At 36.5% G+C, this 19,332-nt stretch overlaps 2 protein-coding genes and 1 long non-coding RNA gene across 5 annotated transcripts in view; all 3 read left to right on the plus strand.

The window, feature by feature from the left end:
* LOC141280860 (uncharacterized) overlaps positions 1–6,091 on the plus strand; it is a 36,175-nt gene extending 30,084 nt beyond the window's left edge. The window contains exon 3 of the long non-coding RNA XR_012335173.1: positions 5,876–6,091. This is a non-coding gene — a long non-coding RNA (uncharacterized lncRNA). The remainder of the gene's footprint in view (positions 1–5,875) is intronic.
* Positions 6,092–6,454: 363 nt separating this feature from the next.
* On the plus strand, positions 6,455–12,587 carry arr3b (arrestin 3b, retinal (X-arrestin)). Of its 2 annotated transcripts, XM_065271907.2 has the most exons (15): positions 6,458–6,640; positions 7,418–7,451; positions 8,276–8,306; positions 8,387–8,447; positions 8,606–8,650; positions 8,739–8,935; positions 9,018–9,077; positions 9,156–9,232; positions 9,327–9,462; positions 9,763–9,847; positions 10,118–10,190; positions 10,344–10,481; positions 10,659–10,769; positions 11,027–11,076; positions 12,416–12,587. In XM_065271907.2, exons 2-15 carry the CDS (start codon positions 7,444–7,446, stop codon positions 12,424–12,426), a joined length of 1,083 nt encoding a protein of 360 aa, XP_065127979.2. In that variant the 5' UTR covers positions 6,458–6,640; positions 7,418–7,443; the 3' UTR covers positions 12,427–12,587. The 2 variants fall into 2 exon arrangements, with proteins under 2 accessions (XP_065127978.2, XP_065127979.2); XM_065271906.2 differs by having other exon boundaries at positions 6,455–6,640; positions 8,276–8,447.
* Positions 12,588–13,445: 858 nt separating this feature from the next.
* Positions 13,446–19,318, plus strand: nkrf (NFKB repressing factor). Of its 2 annotated transcripts, none has more exons than XM_065271902.2 (3): positions 13,446–13,639; positions 14,638–14,750; positions 16,652–19,318. In XM_065271902.2, exons 2-3 carry the CDS (start codon positions 14,654–14,656, stop codon positions 18,802–18,804), a joined length of 2,250 nt encoding a protein of 749 aa, XP_065127974.2. In that variant the 5' UTR covers positions 13,446–13,639; positions 14,638–14,653; the 3' UTR covers positions 18,805–19,318. The 2 variants fall into 2 exon arrangements, with proteins under 2 accessions (XP_065127974.2, XP_065127973.2); XM_065271901.2 differs by lacking the exon at positions 13,446–13,639 and adding an exon at positions 13,666–14,457.
* Positions 19,319–19,332: the final 14 nt, after the last annotated feature.

The raw sequence follows: 19,332 nt of genomic DNA on the forward strand, positions 1-19,332 counted from the left end.
TTAGCTGGTGGTCATCAGCATACCAGCACCAAACCAGCATGGACCAGCATGGGAATGTTGCTGGTCTATGCTGTTTTTTTTCAGCAGGGATACTATACATTCTCTCTTCGCCTAGCTGGATCTGGCCAGAGAATTTCATCAACATCACAAGCAATATCCTCTTTAGCAAGACACAACGGGAAGAACCATCTTGAATGTTGAATCCATCCTTGCACAGCTACGGTGTCAACTTGGTCACAGGCGTTCTCCATGGCCTGAATGAGGGGTACCTGAGCCTGGAGATCCTAAACCTTCCACCGCCATGCCGAGAAAAACTCTTCGATAGGGTTTTGAAACTGAGAGTATGGTGGAAGGTATAGTACTGTCAACTGTGGATGGTGTTGAAACCAGTTCTTGACCAAAGCAGAGCGGTGGAATGACACATTGTCCTAGATGACAGTGTATTGTATCTGGTGCATTTCATACTTGCTGTGACAATGTGGTGCAATCGGTCCAAAAATTAGAGAATGTGAGGTGTTTTCTAAGGGCCCATTTTGGCATGATGGAGGAGAACCGCATGCTGTGAAATACTTTCACGTTGCCCTGGGACATTGATTATAGCCCGGTGGCCAATAATAATTCTGCCTCTTCTTCTTGCTTTTGTGATTTTGAACCCTGTCTCATCAATACATATGAATTCATGCAGGACCTGCTGCATTTTTATAGTGCTAAAACCTGATTGGTGTGTGTACAATTTAGCAACAGTGTGTTTGTGCACCTGATGGCTGTGTTTAACAGATTGGCTCATAAGTGTCGTCATTTGACAGTCAGTGCTTTGGAATTGCAAGGAAGTGTCATCCTGATATATTTCTGTGTTTAATGTATACAAGTGTGTTTAGTGTTTTGCAAATCACTGTGTGTAATGTTTTGCAAATAGTGTGAAGCTGACAATGTGCTTACAGTTGTGCAAATCTAGCCTTGTGTTTTGCTCCTTGAGTGTTAGGTTTTGATAATTGTGGGAAAAAATTAATTATAGTGTGTAAGCAATCGTAAAAAACTGTAATCCTGGCGGTTTAAATTTAAAAATCATATCCCAGTACATGTCATCATAGCAAAATTATGCCACAAAATTAAATTTTATACCCTAATATATCAAGGTTCACCTGCTGCTAATTAGCTAATTTAGTAAATGCATCTACTGGTCATATTTGGTGAAATGGACAAACGACCAAAGCAATTGTATAGGTTGGAGAATAGGTTGTTTTATAGTTGTGGCATTAAAGCATCAACACTATAGCCTGGTCCAACAAGACCACAAATTTAATTTGTACAGAGAGTCTGGCCACGCTCCATTGCAAAGCGTTGCTTCCGTTAAGGAGGGTCCTCTGTTGAGGTTTAAAACTATTGGATCTGCCCAGAGTCACTCAGGATCTGCCATAGGCGATCGCTAACGTGTGGTTGTGACGTATATCATGCGCCGAAACCGACCGGAAATAACAAGTCCGAATAATCAGACCAACAAAACTTAGCAAACCTGGTTCTTGCTCCGGCTTTAACTTCTGTATATTCGGCAGTTTTGCAACAACGGACCAAATAGCTTTTCTCACGTCTTTCTCCGCTGCCATTACTGAACTACAACTTAAACTGACGCACGACCTCAACGTCATCGTTCTTAGCCACCCCCCTCTGTTCGCTGATTGGACCTGCAGATTTTTGCAGGAGAAAACGAAACTCTACACAGCAGTCCCAGACGTACTACTGAAAAATGAAAATTAAGCGAAAGCCCGTAGGAGGGCGGAGCCAGGCTATCAACACTAAACATAAGTAGACAATTATCAGACACTATTTAGGTTGATCATGACCAAAACCACATACTGACCCCTATGCAAATGCACCGAAAGCTTAAGGTTTATTTTAGTCACATTTATTTTTGACTGAATTCCTGTTAATTCAGACTGAGTGAGCTATAAAACCAGACATAGTGGGACAAAAAACGCATTATCCTTTTATTGCACAGTATAATGAGAAACAAAACGGCTAATGATTTTTTTCTCTCCAAAAATAGTTGACTTGTGCTTAAGTAGAAACGTATTGAAATATTGAGAGAATTTCAAGATACAATTTTCCAGCATTTTCTTTGCATGTTACACATAATAACAAAGTAAGTGTTTTAACCCATCAGGAGATAACAAAAGGTCTGAGAAACTAGGAAAGAGGATTATGAGTTTGACCCAAGCACATTACAGTTTTTCTGAATTGTTAAAACACATTTTTTGAAACCATCACTCATTTTCTCAAAACCTTAAACACAAATCCCAATTTTAAACAAAATTCACAGAACCCCTGACTCTTCCAGCAAAATCAAACAATTCCTTCAAAACCATTTCACCTGTACTCAAAATCAAACTAAGCTTTCAAATCATACACACATAAGTCTATAGCCTAATATAAAACACTACAGAGCATCCATTAGACACTACCTTAAAAAATGGAAAACACAACATCCAGGACATCTGCTATCAGAAAAATACATGTTTACAGTTTTTCTGAATTGCTAAAACACATTTTTTGAAACCATCACTCATTTTCTCAAAACCTTAAACACAAATCCCAATTTCAGACAAAATTCACAGAACCCCTGACTCTTCTAGCAAAATCAAACAATTCCTTCAAAACCATTTCACTTGTACTCAAAATCAAACTAAGCTTTCAAATCATACACACATAAGTCTATAATATAAAACACTACAAGCATCCATTAGACACTACCTTAAAAAATGGAAAACACAACATCCAGGAGATCTGCTAACAACACAATTGACAAATACTGTTAAACATCTCTATTACTGTAATCACAAGTTTAGTTCAGTGAATATAGTGAATACTTTACTGTTAGTAAATAGTTTACCGCTAAGTTTTCAATATTACTGTAAGCAGCACTTGTATTTTGAAAACAGTCAGCAATCCAACTGCAAATTTTGTCAATTGCATCGTCTCTGGCGTCCTTTTCTTCCTCATACTCTTCATCTGCCTCTCAGACTGTTTCCAATCTACACAATTGGTAAAAAATTACCATTAGATAAAAGTGTGTAGAATTTTGAGTTGTTGTGTTTACTCGATGATAACAGTGTTGTAATTGTGTTCAACTTTTGCCTGCCTGTGTTTAGCATTTATAAAACAAGTGCATTGCAGTGTGAAATGTGTGTTTTAGTGAGAAGTTTGTGTTTAGAATTTTGCAAAAAGAGTGCATGATTTGAAAAATGTGTTTAGGCCGCTATGAATTTGGTTCAGAGATTGGGGTTTAGTGTTTTAGCAATTCAGAAAAACTGTATTGTACATAACAACACACTTGACAAATACTGTTAAAAATCTATATTACTGTATTCACAAGTTTAGTTCAGTGAATATAGTGAATACTTTACTGTAAGTACTGCAAGTAATAGTTAGTTTTCAAACTGACTGTAAGCAGCACTTGTATTTTGTAAAAAGTCAGCAATCCAACTGCAAATTTTGCCAATTGCATCGTCTCTGGTGTCCTTTTCTTCCTCATACTCTTCATCTACCTCTAAGACTGTTTCCAATTCACACAATTGGTAAAAAATACCATTAGATAAAAGTGTTTAGAATTTTGAGTTGTTGTGTTTACTCGATGATAACGGTGTTGTAGTTGTGTTCAACTTTTGCCTGCCTGTGTTTAGCATTTATAAAACAAGTGCATTGCAGTGTGAAATGTGTGTTTTAGTGAGAAGTTTGTGTTTAGTATTTTGCAAAAAGAGTGCATGATTTGACAGATGTGTTTAGGCCACTATGAATTTGGTTCAGAGATTGGAGTTTAGTGTTTTAGCAATTCAGAAAAACTGTAATACTAGCAACCAGCATCCCTTTCAAGAGGGACCTCTTTATCTAACAATAGTATTGTATTCCGTCATGTTTAAAGATCAATAATGCAATGTTTAATGGTCAGCAGTGTGCTATTTACACTACTAAACATTTGCTAAAACTTATTTTAATCATTTATTTAGTTCTATGTATGGGTCTTTGGTTTCCAAATGAATCATTTAAATTAGTCATATGACTGTGTGAGCATACAGGAAATGAAAGCAAGATGTTTAGTGCTTAGCTGAAAAGTAATTTGGTTGTGAAATTCTCAGATGTGAAGCTAAAAGTATGTGTGGTAATAGAAAAGTTGTGTTTTCATTTAGACCACCCTTCTTAAAATGCATCTAAACCAAAACACAATAAAAGCCGCATAACAACTGAAGCAGATGCAAAATCCACTAAGTGTGACTGACATGTTTTCTTCTAAATGAGCCTTTTTTATCAGACTCTTACTGGATTCTGCTAATAAACTGGTATTTCTGAGGCAAGAATTAAGTGGATTTAAAGGGAAAGTATTTGATGAACATCTGAGAGCATTCGTTTCATATCATTATCTCACTTTTTTGACGGCTGATTGTAACCATTGACTTCCATAGTAAGAAAACAAATATTATGGAAGTATTGTGACAAATGATGAAGAAAATATTTTGATAAATGATGGTAAGCACACAGTTGACGGTACCCATTAAGTTACATCATATTTGTTTTCTTACTATGGAAGTCAATGATTACAATCAGCTGTGTGCTTACCATCATTTGATCAAAATATCTTATTTTATGTTCATCAGAAAAAAGAAACTCATACAGGTTTAGAACAACATGAGGATGAGAAAATTATGACAGAATTTTCATTTTTTGTAAACTATCCCTTTAAGCTATAAGTAGCTAGCTGTTTGAACTGGTCTAACATGGTTTTAGCTGGTCAAATGGTGACCAACTTGACCACTTTCTGTGATTCATTTTTTATTATTCTCACTCTTTCAGTATGCCGGATCATGTCTACATTGGGTCCGTCGGTCTATCACCAATTCTGGACATCTATTTGACCTCTAAACTAGGTCCACTATTTGGACCTCCAACCATGACCCTACTGGGATGTCCTATTTACGGTCAACATTTGAACTGAACTTTGAATTTAGAAATGTATTGTAAACAGTGTGTAGGGTCACTTAATTGATAATAGTTATTTGTGAAACAATTTAAGATATTTTCTAGGTTAATTATATTTACTATCATCTAACCCAACAAAACTTAATCATCACAGAAAGGTGTAAAACCCATGTGAGATCATGCGATGATCACAGGGACATCAAACCATTCTCATACTGTGAGATTCTAACATATAAATGCACATTAAGTGTTGCTTATATACCATTTAAAGATATGGCATCAACAATGCTTTGTGTTGTCAAAGCATTGTGGCGTAGTGGTTAGAGAGACTTGTTTGTAAACCAGAGGTTGCTGGTTCGATTCCTACAGCTAGCAGGAAGTGACTGAAGTGTTTTGGTGTTGCAGTGATAGTTGCCCAGTATTTGTGTCCGTATGTTATCATGACTGGCTCTCTCACTTTATACCCTTACACGAAGGTCCCACAGATGTGAATAGTAGACGTCAAAAAAAGACGTCACCTGGCGTTACAAAACAACTCCTTCAGTGGACCAAAATTGAACATCCAAAATTGAACATCCAAAATGACATAGAAAAGACGGTACTCTGACTACACATTGCTCAGTGGGAAATATCCTGATATTACTTGTATTTTAAGTAATCGTAGACTGATTAACCTTATTTAAGATAATGGTACACCTGGGCATGCCATCTGGACACAGAAAACAATCCCTTTAACCTTAGACCATCTGTTAAGGTTTTCTTAGTCTGATCCTTCCTCTTCCATCTTCAGTAAAAGGTTACATCAGTCATGCATGATTACAAAATATGCCGAAAGATAATGTTGGTGTAGATTATTTTGGCTGGTGCACTAGAGGTGCCGCAGTAACAAGCTGTTTGTTCTGTATAGGTCATGGTCACAGCCCATTTAAATGCTTTTGAAGAAGATGTACCAGAATAGTTTCACATCCACCTCATTTCCTGTGAACCCTAAAGTGGTAATACCACAAGAACCATTTAAAGGGGTAGTTCACCCAAAAAATGAAAATTGTCTCATCGCTTTGAGAGATTGTATTATTCTGTTCAAAACAAAAGAAGATATTTGATAAATTATGATATGCAAATAGTTGACGGTACCCATTGACTTCCATAGTATGGAGAACAAATACTATGGAAGTCAATATTTTAACAACTGATTGTGCATGCTTTTTGAATTGGTCATTCTTAATATTATTAATTATTATCTTAGAGGACACATTTATTTGTTATAATATTTTGTATATATTAATTATAGGGAAGATGATTGTTCATGTTTTGAAACTGAAGCAACAGTGGGTGCTTAAAAGTCTTTATACCAAAACTATATTTACTATGAGCCTGAGAATGGCACTCTCGTCCAATAGATTGTCCCTGCGTCTAATACTGTGTTTATTTTTATACACATTGTTCCCTAAAAAAGAAGATGACTAATGAACTAATAGGATTGGAGCACTTTATTACATGAGGCATGTAAGCGAGAGAGAGAGAGAGAGAGAGAGAGAGAGAGAGAGAGAGAGAGAGGAGGGTTTGGAATATAAAGGCATTGAAGATGAAGTGGGAAACAAGCTACAGAACCCACAACAACAACTACAGAACAGCACAAGTATAAAGGACAACCTGCAACAACCAGACGCAGGTGAGATCTGGACCATGAATCAGAATATAAGCATACATACATAAACCTGCAAGAGATATACACAGCAATGAATTTTCAATAATATGCCATTGTTTAATAAGGATATTTATAATGTGCATTATTGTAAAAAAACTACAATTGAGTTAATGTTTATTATGAGTGATCACATTCAATAATGATAAGATAATCTAAACTGGAGACTGGATAAGAATAATTTTTTTGCATGGTCTTGTATGGTGCTTATTCTTGAACATAATCTTGACATGTACTGACATAAGGCGAAATATATCTGGTATGTTCCCAGGCTTTACGTTAACATTTAATGTAAATTTACATTTGTTTAAAATAAGTAGCTGATTAAATGGTAGGGGAAAAAATGATATGTCTTGCACAGTATAACCAATGTGTGCATATTCTGTTTAATTTAAATTTATTTATCAAGTACAACAAATAGTACATTTGGGTTGTATTATTATTACCGGTATTATTGAACTGCAAAAACAAATCCATTTAACTGAACGTACACATTCAAATACCTGGCATCATTTACAGAGACACATAGAAACAGATAAGAGTCAATCCTAAGAGCAGTTTCTGTAGAGGATTATAGATGAGTTTATCATTATGTTAATCTCCTCTTTCCTGATAAACTCTACTGGATTACATCTCAGCAGGACAACACAGACATGAATAGTGCAAACATACAACGTTTAAAAATCTAAACACTGCCCTCTGCCGGTACAGTTGTCTCTTTAACCATTTTATTTCTAATTTCAGAAACCTTTGGGTGAATATCCAACACCATGGCTAAGTAAGTTTATATAAAATAATATAATATTATTTCAAATAATATTAATTACATATTATTTCAAATATTCGCCCACATCTACAAAGTTTATTCTAAAAGCAACTCACACTGCAAGATACATTTATTTGTGTATCGCCTTAATCCATGCAACACCATGCAGACCGTGCATACTTCTTTCTTTCTTAATCTTTCAAATTGTTCAGTTATATTTATAACACAGACTAAGCATGCTTCTTGTAATAATCCCACTCTGTTCCCAAGTAGTATTAAATCACAAAGTCTATTTGGTCTACAATCCCACTGGATTACCAGATTACATTAAATCTCTTTTTGGATTCACTGGATTAGACGTTAAAAGTAACAGTGTAAAGCTTAGCATATGTAGATGACTAATCACCTCAGGCAAAATTACAAATCTTTTCATGTTAAACTAATAGATATTATTGAGTATAATAAAGATGTTTTAAAGTGATCAAAATCTATGCACATCTTCTTCACATACAGCCTAAATATTATGTACACCAGATCTCTCAATCATGATATTTCCTCTCTGGCTAGTTCTTCAAACACATGCAGATTTGACTAAAGTATTTTTATACAGATCCCATAGTGTTTAAACTTTTCAGGGGATTCATCAAACAAACGGTTCACTTATAGACTATAGTGCACTGTAAAAAAGTGTGGCCTCGCTGTGTTGAGATCAGACAATAGACAGCATTTTAAAATAGAAAAATACAAATCACCTTTAAGAGAGTCATTTAAACTATGTTTTTATTTAATTAATATTATAAGATATATTTACATTGGTTATTGTGTTGTTTCTTCAGGATCTATAAGAAGACTAGTGGCAATGGTTCAGTAAGACTCTTCACTTTTACATGTCATATCTTTTAAAAGCAGTTACATATTTCTGTCATCTCAGTTGTCTTTTTTTACAGCTTTGCCTTTATTTAGGGAGGAGAGACTTTGTGGATCATGTGGAACGTGTTGATTCAATCGGTTTGCTTGGTTTTATCAATTCTGTATTATTATTTTATCTGCCAAAACTGCTTAAAGTAAATCAAGACAAATAACACTATTATTATATTGTTTTCATTTAATTTCGTTTTCTTAAATAAAACGAGTCAAATATACCTGCATTTAAATTTTTCTCTCAGATGGGGTGCTCAAGATCGACCCTTCAAATCTGAATGGAAGACAAGGTATAATGAGCACAATGCCATTATTAAAACGTGTGATCAATATATTCCATTAAAGGACTATTCATTTAGATTTACTTTATTTTTTCAGTCTGGGTACAGCTTGCATGTACATTCCACTATGGAAGAGAGAATCTTGATGTGATTGGAGTTTCCTTTAGGAAAGACATCTGGGTAAAGCGCATTCAGATGTATCCACCTCCAACAAACAAGCCACCCAACACTACACCAATGCAGGATGTCCTTTTAAAGAAAGCTGGGGACCAAGGACACCCCTTCACTTTTAATGTAATTCAACAAACTTACTCATGCATAACTGAGAGCAAACAAACATATCAGTTATTGTCCTTCATTTTCTCTTTACTCTCAGGTTCCAGTTCATCTTCCATGCTCAGTTTCCCTTCAACCAGCACCAGAGGATGTTGGCAAGGTACACAAACAAAAACATATACAATATAGACAAAACTGACTCTCTTTTTAACATCTCTCTTGTGTTTCAATTTTACAGCCTTGTGGGGTTGCCTATAAAATTAAAGCCTATATTGCAAATGAAGCAGATAATCTGAACGAGAAAATTGGAAAGAAGTATGTAATGCTCCATTTTAACATAAAGATACAGATCAGATGATCAGTAGAAATGCATGCATTGTTCAATAACTCTACCGTTCACTCTTTATAGAGACACTTGTCGCTTGACCATCCGTAAAATCCAGTATGCACCGGAGACGCTAGCAGCTGGACCCAAGGCTGATCTCAATAAACACTTTATAACGGTGGACAAACCAATTCACTTAGAAGCCTCCATAGAGAAGGAGGTATAATGTTGCAGATCATTATGTGACTCTGTCTGTGAAATGCAGACTAAAGTCTAATTATGAGCATCAAAGTTTGATTTCAGTCATTGATTTCAATTTTTGACATGGCCTTACTCAGTCAATATTAAAGATATCAAGGTTATATCTTAAAAGAATGTTCTGTTTGTTCATTTTATGCAAAAGACAATGAATCACAAAAAAAAATATGGGCATTCACAGACTGGGTTACAGTTTTCATCAACAAATTTTACTATGGTGACACATCAACTTAACTTTAAGCTTCATTTCTCCTCATTTTAGCTCTACTACCATGGAGATCCGATTCCTGTCAAAGTAAAAGTAAATAATGAGACCAGTAAAGTAGTGAAGAAAATAAAAATCACTAGTAAGTAACTAGTCTTCACCTCATTACACGTAAAGGGATAGTTCACCCTAAATTACTTTCTTCTGTGGGATATACAAGACATGACGTTATTGACTGATAGCTTCAGACACCATTCCCTAACATTCTGACTAAGAGTAAAAATCATACAGGGTTGAAATAACATCATATGAGGGGTAAATAATGAAAACCCTTTTGGGAATGATTCTTTTATTAAGGAATGTAATTTGACACAATGATCCAAAATAAAGTTTAAGTTGGTGTGTGTTTCAGTTTACCAAATTACAGACGTTGTGCTTTACTCAGCGGACAAATACTACAAATGTGTCCTGGACGAAGAATTTGGGTAAATAATAGAAAAACAGCAACAAAAAAATCTGAATTGATCACTTTTGTTATTTTATCAAAAAATATTTCTAGGTTGACGTTTATAACAAATTGTCTATTTATAAGAAGTTGCTAAGAATGTTTTTATATAGCATCAACATTTTGGTAACAGGGACCAGGTGAATGGTAATTCTACCTTTGAAAAGGAATACAAAGTCAATCCATTGCTGGCTAAAAACAAAAAGAAATTTGGTCTTGCGCTGGATGGCAAACTGAAGGATGAAGATACCAACCTGGCTTCTTCAACGCTGTTAGTAAATCTTCAATTTGCCATGTAAAAATATTTCATATTTTAATCTGCATTTCTATATTCTTTAAATTTTAAAAGCCTGTATATTTATTTAAAAATTTCACTCTTAAAGTTTAGAAATGAAAGTGCAAAATGTACAGACAGATCAACAAGTTTATTCTTCTGCATCTCTTGCAGTCTGCTACCAGATATGGATATGAATAAGGAAATGCGAGGCATCATGGTTTCCTACAAAATTAAGGTTACCCTGATGATGGGAGGTGGACTCCTGGGAAGTCTCACAACAAGGTAATATCTGCATGTTTTCTTTCAATGTCAGTGAGTCTCTGTGTAGAGTCATTGATGTTGTTTATGTGCTGGAGCAATATTGTCTCTGTTCTTTCTCTAATGTCTTTTGTTGTGTCATTAAGAAGGATCTTTTCCTTGATAATGTCCTAACACAGTTGCTTAATGAAGAACAGTCTGCTTAGTCACAGTACCGTTATTAAACATCAAAGACTATAAATGAATCATATGAACTAATTTGTGTGTAACTCTTTACACAGTAACATTACTGCTGAGCTCCCTCTGGTGCTCATGTCACCCAAACCAGCAGGTAAAGTTTCTATTATTATGAGAAATAAACTGCATGTGTGTTGACAGTTGATGTCCTATTTGTTTTTCCGTTTTTCTTATTTAACTATGCTAACTTTTCCTTCTTTTTGTGGATGTTCTGTGAAGTTTAAAATATTATCATTGACAAAACCGCTTTATTAAAAAAATTTAATGAACAGGAAAAAAATGCTATAAATACTGATGCTACCCCAGGTGAAAAAGTACACTTCCATAGTGTACTTAAAGTGCTTTATTTTCACACTAATTTTGTACTTCATTTAATTACTCTTTAGTACTTCTTACGGTAGTCTTAAGATTATCTAAGTGTACTAATTTGTGCTCTTTTGAGACAACAAGAATATGAACTAAAATGCACTTTTAACATATCTCTGTATTAAAAAATGCATTTAGTTAACACTTGTATTAACTTTCATACAAAGATGGGTTCAAGTGGTACCTAAATACATTTTTTAAATACATTGTTAGCACATTTTAGTTCATATTTATGGTGTCTCAAAATAGCACAGTGAAGTACACTTAGATGTTCTTAAGATTATCTCAAGAATAATTTTAAGTATTAAAGGGGCCATGACATGAAAATCTGACTTTTTCCATGTTTAAGTGCTATGATTGGGTCCCTAGTGATGCTATCAACCTAGAAAATTTGAAAAAGATCAACCCAGTAACTTAGTTTTGGTAAACCATTCTCTACAAGCACACGAAAAAATAGGTCGTTGAAATTTGGCTCCCCTTATGATGTCATAAGGAGCTCTTATTATAATAATCCAACCACAGCACTGCCATTTAGTGCAGAGAGAAAATAATTCACAGAACAATTGAGTTTCAATTTCAACAAACCACCATCATTGTGATCAGTGTTTGCACTTGATCTAAACATGTGCATTTTAGAGGACACACCCAAAACGGCACATTTTTGCACACACCTACAAAGTGGCAATTTTAACATGCTATAATAAATTATTTATATGGTATTTTGAGCTAAAACTTCACACATGTGCTCTGGGGACACCAAAGATGTATTTGACATCTTAAAAAAGTCCTGTGACATGGGCCCTTTAAGTACAAATTAGTGCACAAAAATAGAGCACTTTAAGTACACTTTGGAAGTGTACTTCTTTTTCACCTGGGACCATACTTAAATATACTAAAGTGTATTATTTTATTTTCTTCTAACTGCTTTCTTATGCTTACGCATTTTGTCAAACTGAGCAGACGTGTAAGTATCAAAAAATGCTAATATTCTTAATCTTTAACGACCAATTTTAAACAATTAAAGCTACAGATAAAGTTATACCTTTCTCTATTTTTTATTATTATAGGTCTGATATAAATCTTGAGTAAATTCTACAGCAACTGATGATAAGGAATAAATAAGGATGAGGACACACAAGAACAGATGTCAATTTGTTGAACAACCTTGTTTCATGAGCCAGATGTCATTGATTCCTCTTTATTGCAAATACATGTGTAACAGGAATTACTTGTGTTATGGTGTAAAACTAGCTAAAAGGCCTTTGAAAAGTAATCACTAATGTAAGGCATTTAAATGTTATACTGTACCTCTGCCTTTATCATGGGAACTCAGTTTAAAGTGGTTTAGCATCTTGAAAATGTTTATTTTAAATTTCTGATATAAACATACAGTATGGGATAGTTTTCCAGACAAGTTTTAGATTAATGCAAGACTAGCCCTTAGTTATATGTGGAAGTTTAAGTAGTTTTTACAAACATACCTTATAAAAAACAATACTGGTGTGGTTCTTGAGACAAAACAATGGCACTGTTATATGTTAAGATAAGCATTTTAGTCTGGGACTATGATAAGCCCTGTCGGGAAACCAACCATATAGGGACAAAAGTATTGGTATGCCCTATTCTAATACAGATGTTTATCTAGTAGAGTAATTTCAATAAAAACAAATATTAATGCTAAATCATGCAATACCATTTTAAAGAATTGTGTTTCCTTCTTTGTTGCAACCGTTTTGGAAAGGCCTTTTGTTCGAAATTACTGTAGATGTGTCAAAGTCATTGATGGGTTTTGGGTGACGAAGAGTGTTGTTTGACTCAAAGCCTGCAAGTCATACCAAAGGTGTTTAGCTGGTTTCAGGTCTGGGCTTTATGCAAACGAGTCAAATTCTTCCACGTTAGACTGAATCATTGCTTTGGGGACACTATTGTCATGTTTAAATAGAAAAGGGCACTGCCCAACTGTTGCTATAAAAGTAGAAGCACACTACTCTGTAAAATACCATTACATGAAATGACTAAGGAGTCAGACCGGTTCATTAGCAGTACTTTTATTGTACCATTCAGTTTTTGTTGTGCTTGTTGTTTCTGTTTTGTTGTATTGGCATTCTGAAACATGAATAAATACAGGATTTAATTTCCATATAAAGGCATTCTTATTATTATAAATACATATTTTATTCAGGAATCTGAGAAGGCAGGTATGTGCATGACTCATTTGCATGTAATGTCATTGAGTTTAACGTTCCAGTCAAAGCACCACAGCATCTTTATCCAGAGGCACGCGACAACAGGTAAACATTAGCTATAATGTTAAGATTTTCTTTTATCTTTCATCATTATCTTTTGGTTCGGTACATGCATTATAGTCTAAAAAAAAAAACTTGCACTGATGTGTGAATGGAGTACAGCTTAACATCGTAAAGATAAGCTTGTTACAAATCACTGTGTCAAATGACAGCTAAAACTTTACTGGTACATTTGCTTCTAGGACAGTGAACACATTTTGTTTTGGTTACTCGTTATTAAACAAATAAACAACGATTTTATCATAGTAATATATATTGTAGTAACCGTGTTTTGTTGTGTTGATTTCCTGTTGTATTACCGTCGTTGTACTAAGTTACAAACATCATGGTTAAGCTATGTTGTGGTTACTGTCGTTTTACTACAAATACCATAGTAATGCATACCATCGAGTGATCCTCTCAGTTGGTATCATCGTTAACACTCAATTGTTAACTGTTAACGTTAAAATAAACACTTTCAGAATGATGTTGTTTTTAGCATTAGCTCGCCGCAAATGCCCCGTGGAGTTCCCAGCATACACCGCGCGGCTTGTGACGTTGTTTCCGGTTAGCCGTTCGCTAGCGTTATACACCGGGATGATCAGAGCTCAGCCACCGGGCATGTGCGATTCGGTGAAATCCTCGGGTCTGGACTCTTGCCCATGTGATATAAATCAATACCGGCAGCGGTTCGAGAGTGAGAAGCAATGGTCCGTCAGGCGTCAGTTTATACTGAAGCACATTAGCGAATATGAAGGAAATGCTGTTGATAAACTGCTGGCCCTGTCGATGGTGTGGGTTAACCACGTTTTTATGGGTTGCAGGTGAGAATTAGTCTGTTTACTGTATAACGTTGCCCGTGTATGCAACTTTCGGGACGATTTTGTGCGGAGACCAATGCTATGGGTTTGAAGTTAATGCTATGCTATCTTAATACCATGGTAATAACAAAGTGCTGAAACAGTAATGGCAAGCAAGTAATGCAAGTGCTTTTCTTTGGGTAGGTATGGCAGTGAGCTGATGCAAAGGGTGCTTGAGATGGCAGAAGGGATTTCTGTTGGCGAAATGCCCTCTTTTGAGTTAGTCCCAAAAAAGAGATCAAATTCACCCGCAGAAGGTAAGTATGTCAATGCTTTCAGTGTTCTTTAAAGGAATAGTCTACCCTTTTGCCATATTAAACTATGTTATTACCTCAACCTAGACGAATTAATACATACCTATCTTTTTTCAATGCGTGCACTGTACAGCGTGTTATGAATGTGTTAGCATTTAGCCTAGCCCCATTCATTCCTATGGTACAAAAAAAAGTTTTATTTTGTGGCACCATACTTACTAGTATAACTCCTCATTTAACAGTCTTTAAATAGGGAAAACATGGAAGTGTTTGGTGGCTTCCCTGTTTGGTACCATAGGAATGAATGGGGCTAGGCTAAATGCTAAAACATTCACGACGTGCTATACAGTGCACGCATTAAAAAAAGATAGATATGTATTAATTCGTCTAAGTTGAGGTAATAACATAGTAGAGCTGCAACTATCGACTATTTTTTCAACCGATTAATCTATCGATTATTTTTTCGATTAATCGAATAGTCTAATGATTTTTTTATACATATAATTCCCCAACAAATAATAAATGTAACATCTGCCATTAACGCCAACATTTTATTTAAGCATTTTCTTAATTAAACAAACACACAAACCAAAATTTTCAACATGAAAAATAAAGTGGCAGTGCCACTTTAAAAGAGGCATTATTCACCTTAAACAATAAAATAGGCATATATTAATATTTTAAACATTAGTTTATGATTAGTACATGCATTAACTCAGCATTAGTTCAGACTGAAGTAAAAATAAGTTCATTGTGATTCATGAACCCTTATATAAGATGTAATGGTTATATTATTACTGTTAATATTATTACTATTAGTAGTACTGCATTCTCATTTAACTTTAACATTTAACTTTTCTTAAGTTCCGGGTAAAAAACAAGTTCAGTTAGTATGATCTTCTAATATTTTATAAACAGCGTTTACGCCGCTGTTACTTTAAATAAACGCATGTCAGGAATACCTTACAAGACGAGCTTCTGTAATATCTGCGCACATATTCGCAAAAAAGACGTTCATTGGGAACTCCGCACTGCCAGCTGGCTTTCAGTGCACGCGGGCACATGCCTATCAGTTCTCAATGTGACAGTAACTTATTATTTCATAACTTCTTAATATAAAAACATGTCCTGCTCTTTATTTACTGTTTCAACATACTGCCCAGAAGCGATGCAATGTCACGTCTGTCAGGCGTCTCGCAGCTCGTATTAAATGAAGATGTAAACGCAGCTGTATTAAGCACAATATGTATTGATTCTATTGTTTATAGAGTAAGTATAAAAACTTACTGTAATAGTTCAAATTCTTACGCTGACGTCTCGTCATTTTGAGGTCGGAGAGCTCCAGGTTTTCTTCTTTTAAGATGATCATACACAGGTGTTGCGCTGCTGTGGTATGCCATTTCAGTTTTACACATTATGTGTTTTATTTGGTCTCTGCTTAAAGTATTCCCACACTTTTGATCGCGTTCTGTCTGTTTGGTATAACAATTGTATCACCCGGTCGGAGCTGAAGCCGCCTTCATTTCAAAATGTAAACAGTGCGACGCATCTACGCATTTCCGGCAAATCGACGTAATTACGTAATCGACTACATCGACGCGTCGTTCCAGCCCTATAACATAGTTTAATATGGCAAAAGGGTAGACTATTCCTTTAAGTAAATTTGTTTGTCCAAAGGCACACACAAGTTTTAGTTTTTTAATTTTTAAAATATGTGATATTGCGTTTAAAAACTGGGTTAAAGTCTCAAGATATCAAGCATGATTAATTCAATTATTTCAATCTCTGACATGGCCTTACTCATTCAATATTGAAGATATCAAGGTTATATATTTTCACAGAATGTACTTTATATTAAGTAGGATGATCCATAGGATTTAATCCCATATGATTCTGTATCCTAGGTGAGCAACCTGTGAAAAAGATGGCTGTTACAAAATACATTACCAGACCACGATTCGAACCGGTTAAGTTTGTGAGCAGCAGCAGTGGACCGGGAGAAACTGATGAGAAAGAAAATGAGACGGAGAGCAGGAAGAGCGAAACGAATGATGTAAGACCGAGAGAACAAGAACATCAGCCATATAACGGTAGGCGTGATACCGGCCCCTCTTCATCCTCTCTCGAAACAGGAAGTTATGGAAGACCTGAGCATGGTAACAAAGGCATGGCTGCGAGTGGCACAAGTGGGCTCGGCTACAGCTGCAGAGAATCCACAACAAACTTTATGGCCAAATTGCAGCAGGAGTACACCGCTAGGTACGAAGCACATAATGCCAAACAGTCAGACTCACAAGACATCCGATGTGATGAAATCGAAGGGACTGGAAGGTCTGATAGCGGGCGCTGTGGACTGGGCTTTGGCCAGCCGGATAGACCAAGTTCAAGCAAGACATTCACCAGGGATGCTCCTACACCTTTGCTGCCAACTCCTATCCTCGCAGCAACAGTAAATGAAAAAAAGAGGCTAATTGCCAGAGTGTCATCAGCCATTGCGGCCGCCCTCAGAGATCCCACGTTTACGAGTGGATCTGACTTGCCAAATGACAATCTCATACTTAGCCGCAGCATTCAGGCCTGTAAAACGAATCCTGAGTATATCTACGTGAATCTAAAAGATATACCACCCTCCGACCTGCCTAAGAAAAGGAAAGTACCCGCTGAAGGCTATGCATGTGAGCTGAGATGTCAGAGCGTGTACCTGGCAACAGGCTACTCCGGCAGCAAAAACGGGGCAAGAGACCGTGCGTCAGAACAGGCGGTCAAGCTTTTCATGAAGCCGGTGGAGGTTCGTGTCGTGCAGCGGGAATATAAGCGTAATTATGTCAATGATATGATCGTGTGCCAGGTTAACAGCCCAAACCCAACTCTCCCCCCACCTCTTCGCAACCCAGAAAACAAGCCACCGCCCAGCACCAAAGGCCAGTATGAGCCCGACAGGAGCAAACATTGGACTGAGTTCGTTCTTATGGAAAACGCGCACGATGCCATCTGTATGCTTAATAACTCTGCTGCCTTTAACCGCATGAAAGTCGATTATAGTTTTGACCCAGTCCCTAACAGCAATTTATGGGAGTGTAGTGTGTATTTACAAGATGAGCTAGTGGCACAAGGCCGAGGAAATAAGAAGAGCTCCAAACATTTAGCGGCAGTGAATGCAGTCAAGATATTGCGAATAAACCAGGCTGCTCGCCAGCAGCAGCAACAACAACAGCGGCAAGCACCAGTAGGAAACCACAATTCGGAGCAATCCGGTGCTCGCTTCGGCCAACACGCTGGCAGAAAAAAACAACTCTGTGAATTGGTCATCCTTCAAAATTCTGATAATGCCATTTGCATAATAAATGACACTGCACAGTTTAATAAAATGTTTGCTGACTACAAATTCACAGTTCTGCCAGACCATAACTGGAAATGTGAAGTTTACCTAGATGGGCAGTATGTGGCTGCAGGTATCGGACCTAAAAAGACTGTGAAGCATATTGCGGCAGAGGAGGCGCTCGCCACGCTTAAAAGAACCCAAGCGGTGGTGAAATCCAATCTCAGAATAGAAGGTAACGCAGATGCGATTTCACGAAATCAGATCATGGCGCATTCAGGTGAGGAGTACATGCGACAGGAAATTAAAGAGGACAACATCGGTAATCAGCTACTTCGTAAGATGGGCTGGACGGGTGGAGGCTTAGGAAGAGAAGGAGAGGGAATTGCTGAACCTATCAGGGTTAAAGAGCAGTTTACCAGGGAAGGACTTGGTATGGATATGGACAAGCATGCCAAGCAGCTAACTAAGCGCGATATTGATGAAATCATTCGGAATTACGCCACTTCAGACCGTCAAGATGATCTGCGCTTCTCCACTGAGCTGCATAATGATGAACGCAAACAGATCCATCAGATATCCCAGAAGTACGGGCTGCGCAGCAAATCGTACGGACAAGGCAAACAACGATTTCTCGTGGTTAGCCGGAAAGTTCAGAAGGACCAGCTGATCGGTCAGCTTTTGCAGGAGGGGCAAGTAGGGCACTATGAACTGGTGAAACCTCAGGTCTCACAGTGACTGGACTCTTTACTTTCAGAAGAGTGTAAATCATATTTTCTTATGATGTAAGGTGGCAGTCAGTTCCTAAATTCATGTACCTGCATCCTGTTCTTCCCTATACACCCTTGTTCGGTTAGCATAAGATCATATGATGTAAACTGGCTTCCTAACTAAATCGTCATATCTTGTATCCTGTAAATGATATTTATTGACACAGATATTAGTAGAGGGGTCTTTTGCCAGCATGTGTTCTCAAAAGTTACATTCCACTTCATATTTTCAGACGTTACACTCGTTCACTGCCTATATTGTGTTGTAAGATAAATATAAATATATATTAAATCCCAAAACACTATATATTTTTGTCAATTTTAGATGTTGACTGTACAATTTTAAAAGTTTCAACTTGTCTTCTGTTTGGCAAATGCCTGAACCGATGTTCTTTTGACTTGATGTACATAAGTTATTTGTTGTGAATACTACCAACCAGTCTGCTTGTTCCACATATTAAACTGAGTCGTTGATCATTTCACGAACTGTAGTACT

This window comes from Paramisgurnus dabryanus, chromosome 16, assembly GCF_030506205.2.
Source record: "Paramisgurnus dabryanus chromosome 16, PD_genome_1.1, whole genome shotgun sequence".
In the NCBI taxonomy this organism is placed as follows: domain Eukaryota; kingdom Metazoa; phylum Chordata; class Actinopteri; order Cypriniformes; family Cobitidae; genus Paramisgurnus; species Paramisgurnus dabryanus.

Coding starts and splice junctions, on each gene's coding strand:
- arr3b (XM_065271906.2), top strand. CDS start 8,327: ATGTCATATCTTTTAAAAGCAGTTACATATTTCTGTCATCTCAGTTGT. Junction 9,463..9,762: donor AAGCCTCCATAGAGAAGGAG/GTATAATGTTGC, acceptor TCCTCATTTTAG/CTCTACTACCATGGAGATCC. Junction 10,770..11,026: donor CTGGGAAGTCTCACAACAAG/GTAATATCTGCA, acceptor CTCTTTACACAG/TAACATTACTGCTGAGCTCC.
- nkrf (XM_065271901.2), top strand. CDS start 13,991: ATGTTGTGGTTACTGTCGTTTTACTACAAATACCATAGTAATGCATAC. Junction 14,458..14,637: donor CACGTTTTTATGGGTTGCAG/GTGAGAATTAGT, acceptor TTCTTTGGGTAG/GTATGGCAGTGAGCTGATGC. Junction 14,751..16,651: donor ATCAAATTCACCCGCAGAAG/GTAAGTATGTCA, acceptor TCTGTATCCTAG/GTGAGCAACCTGTGAAAAAG.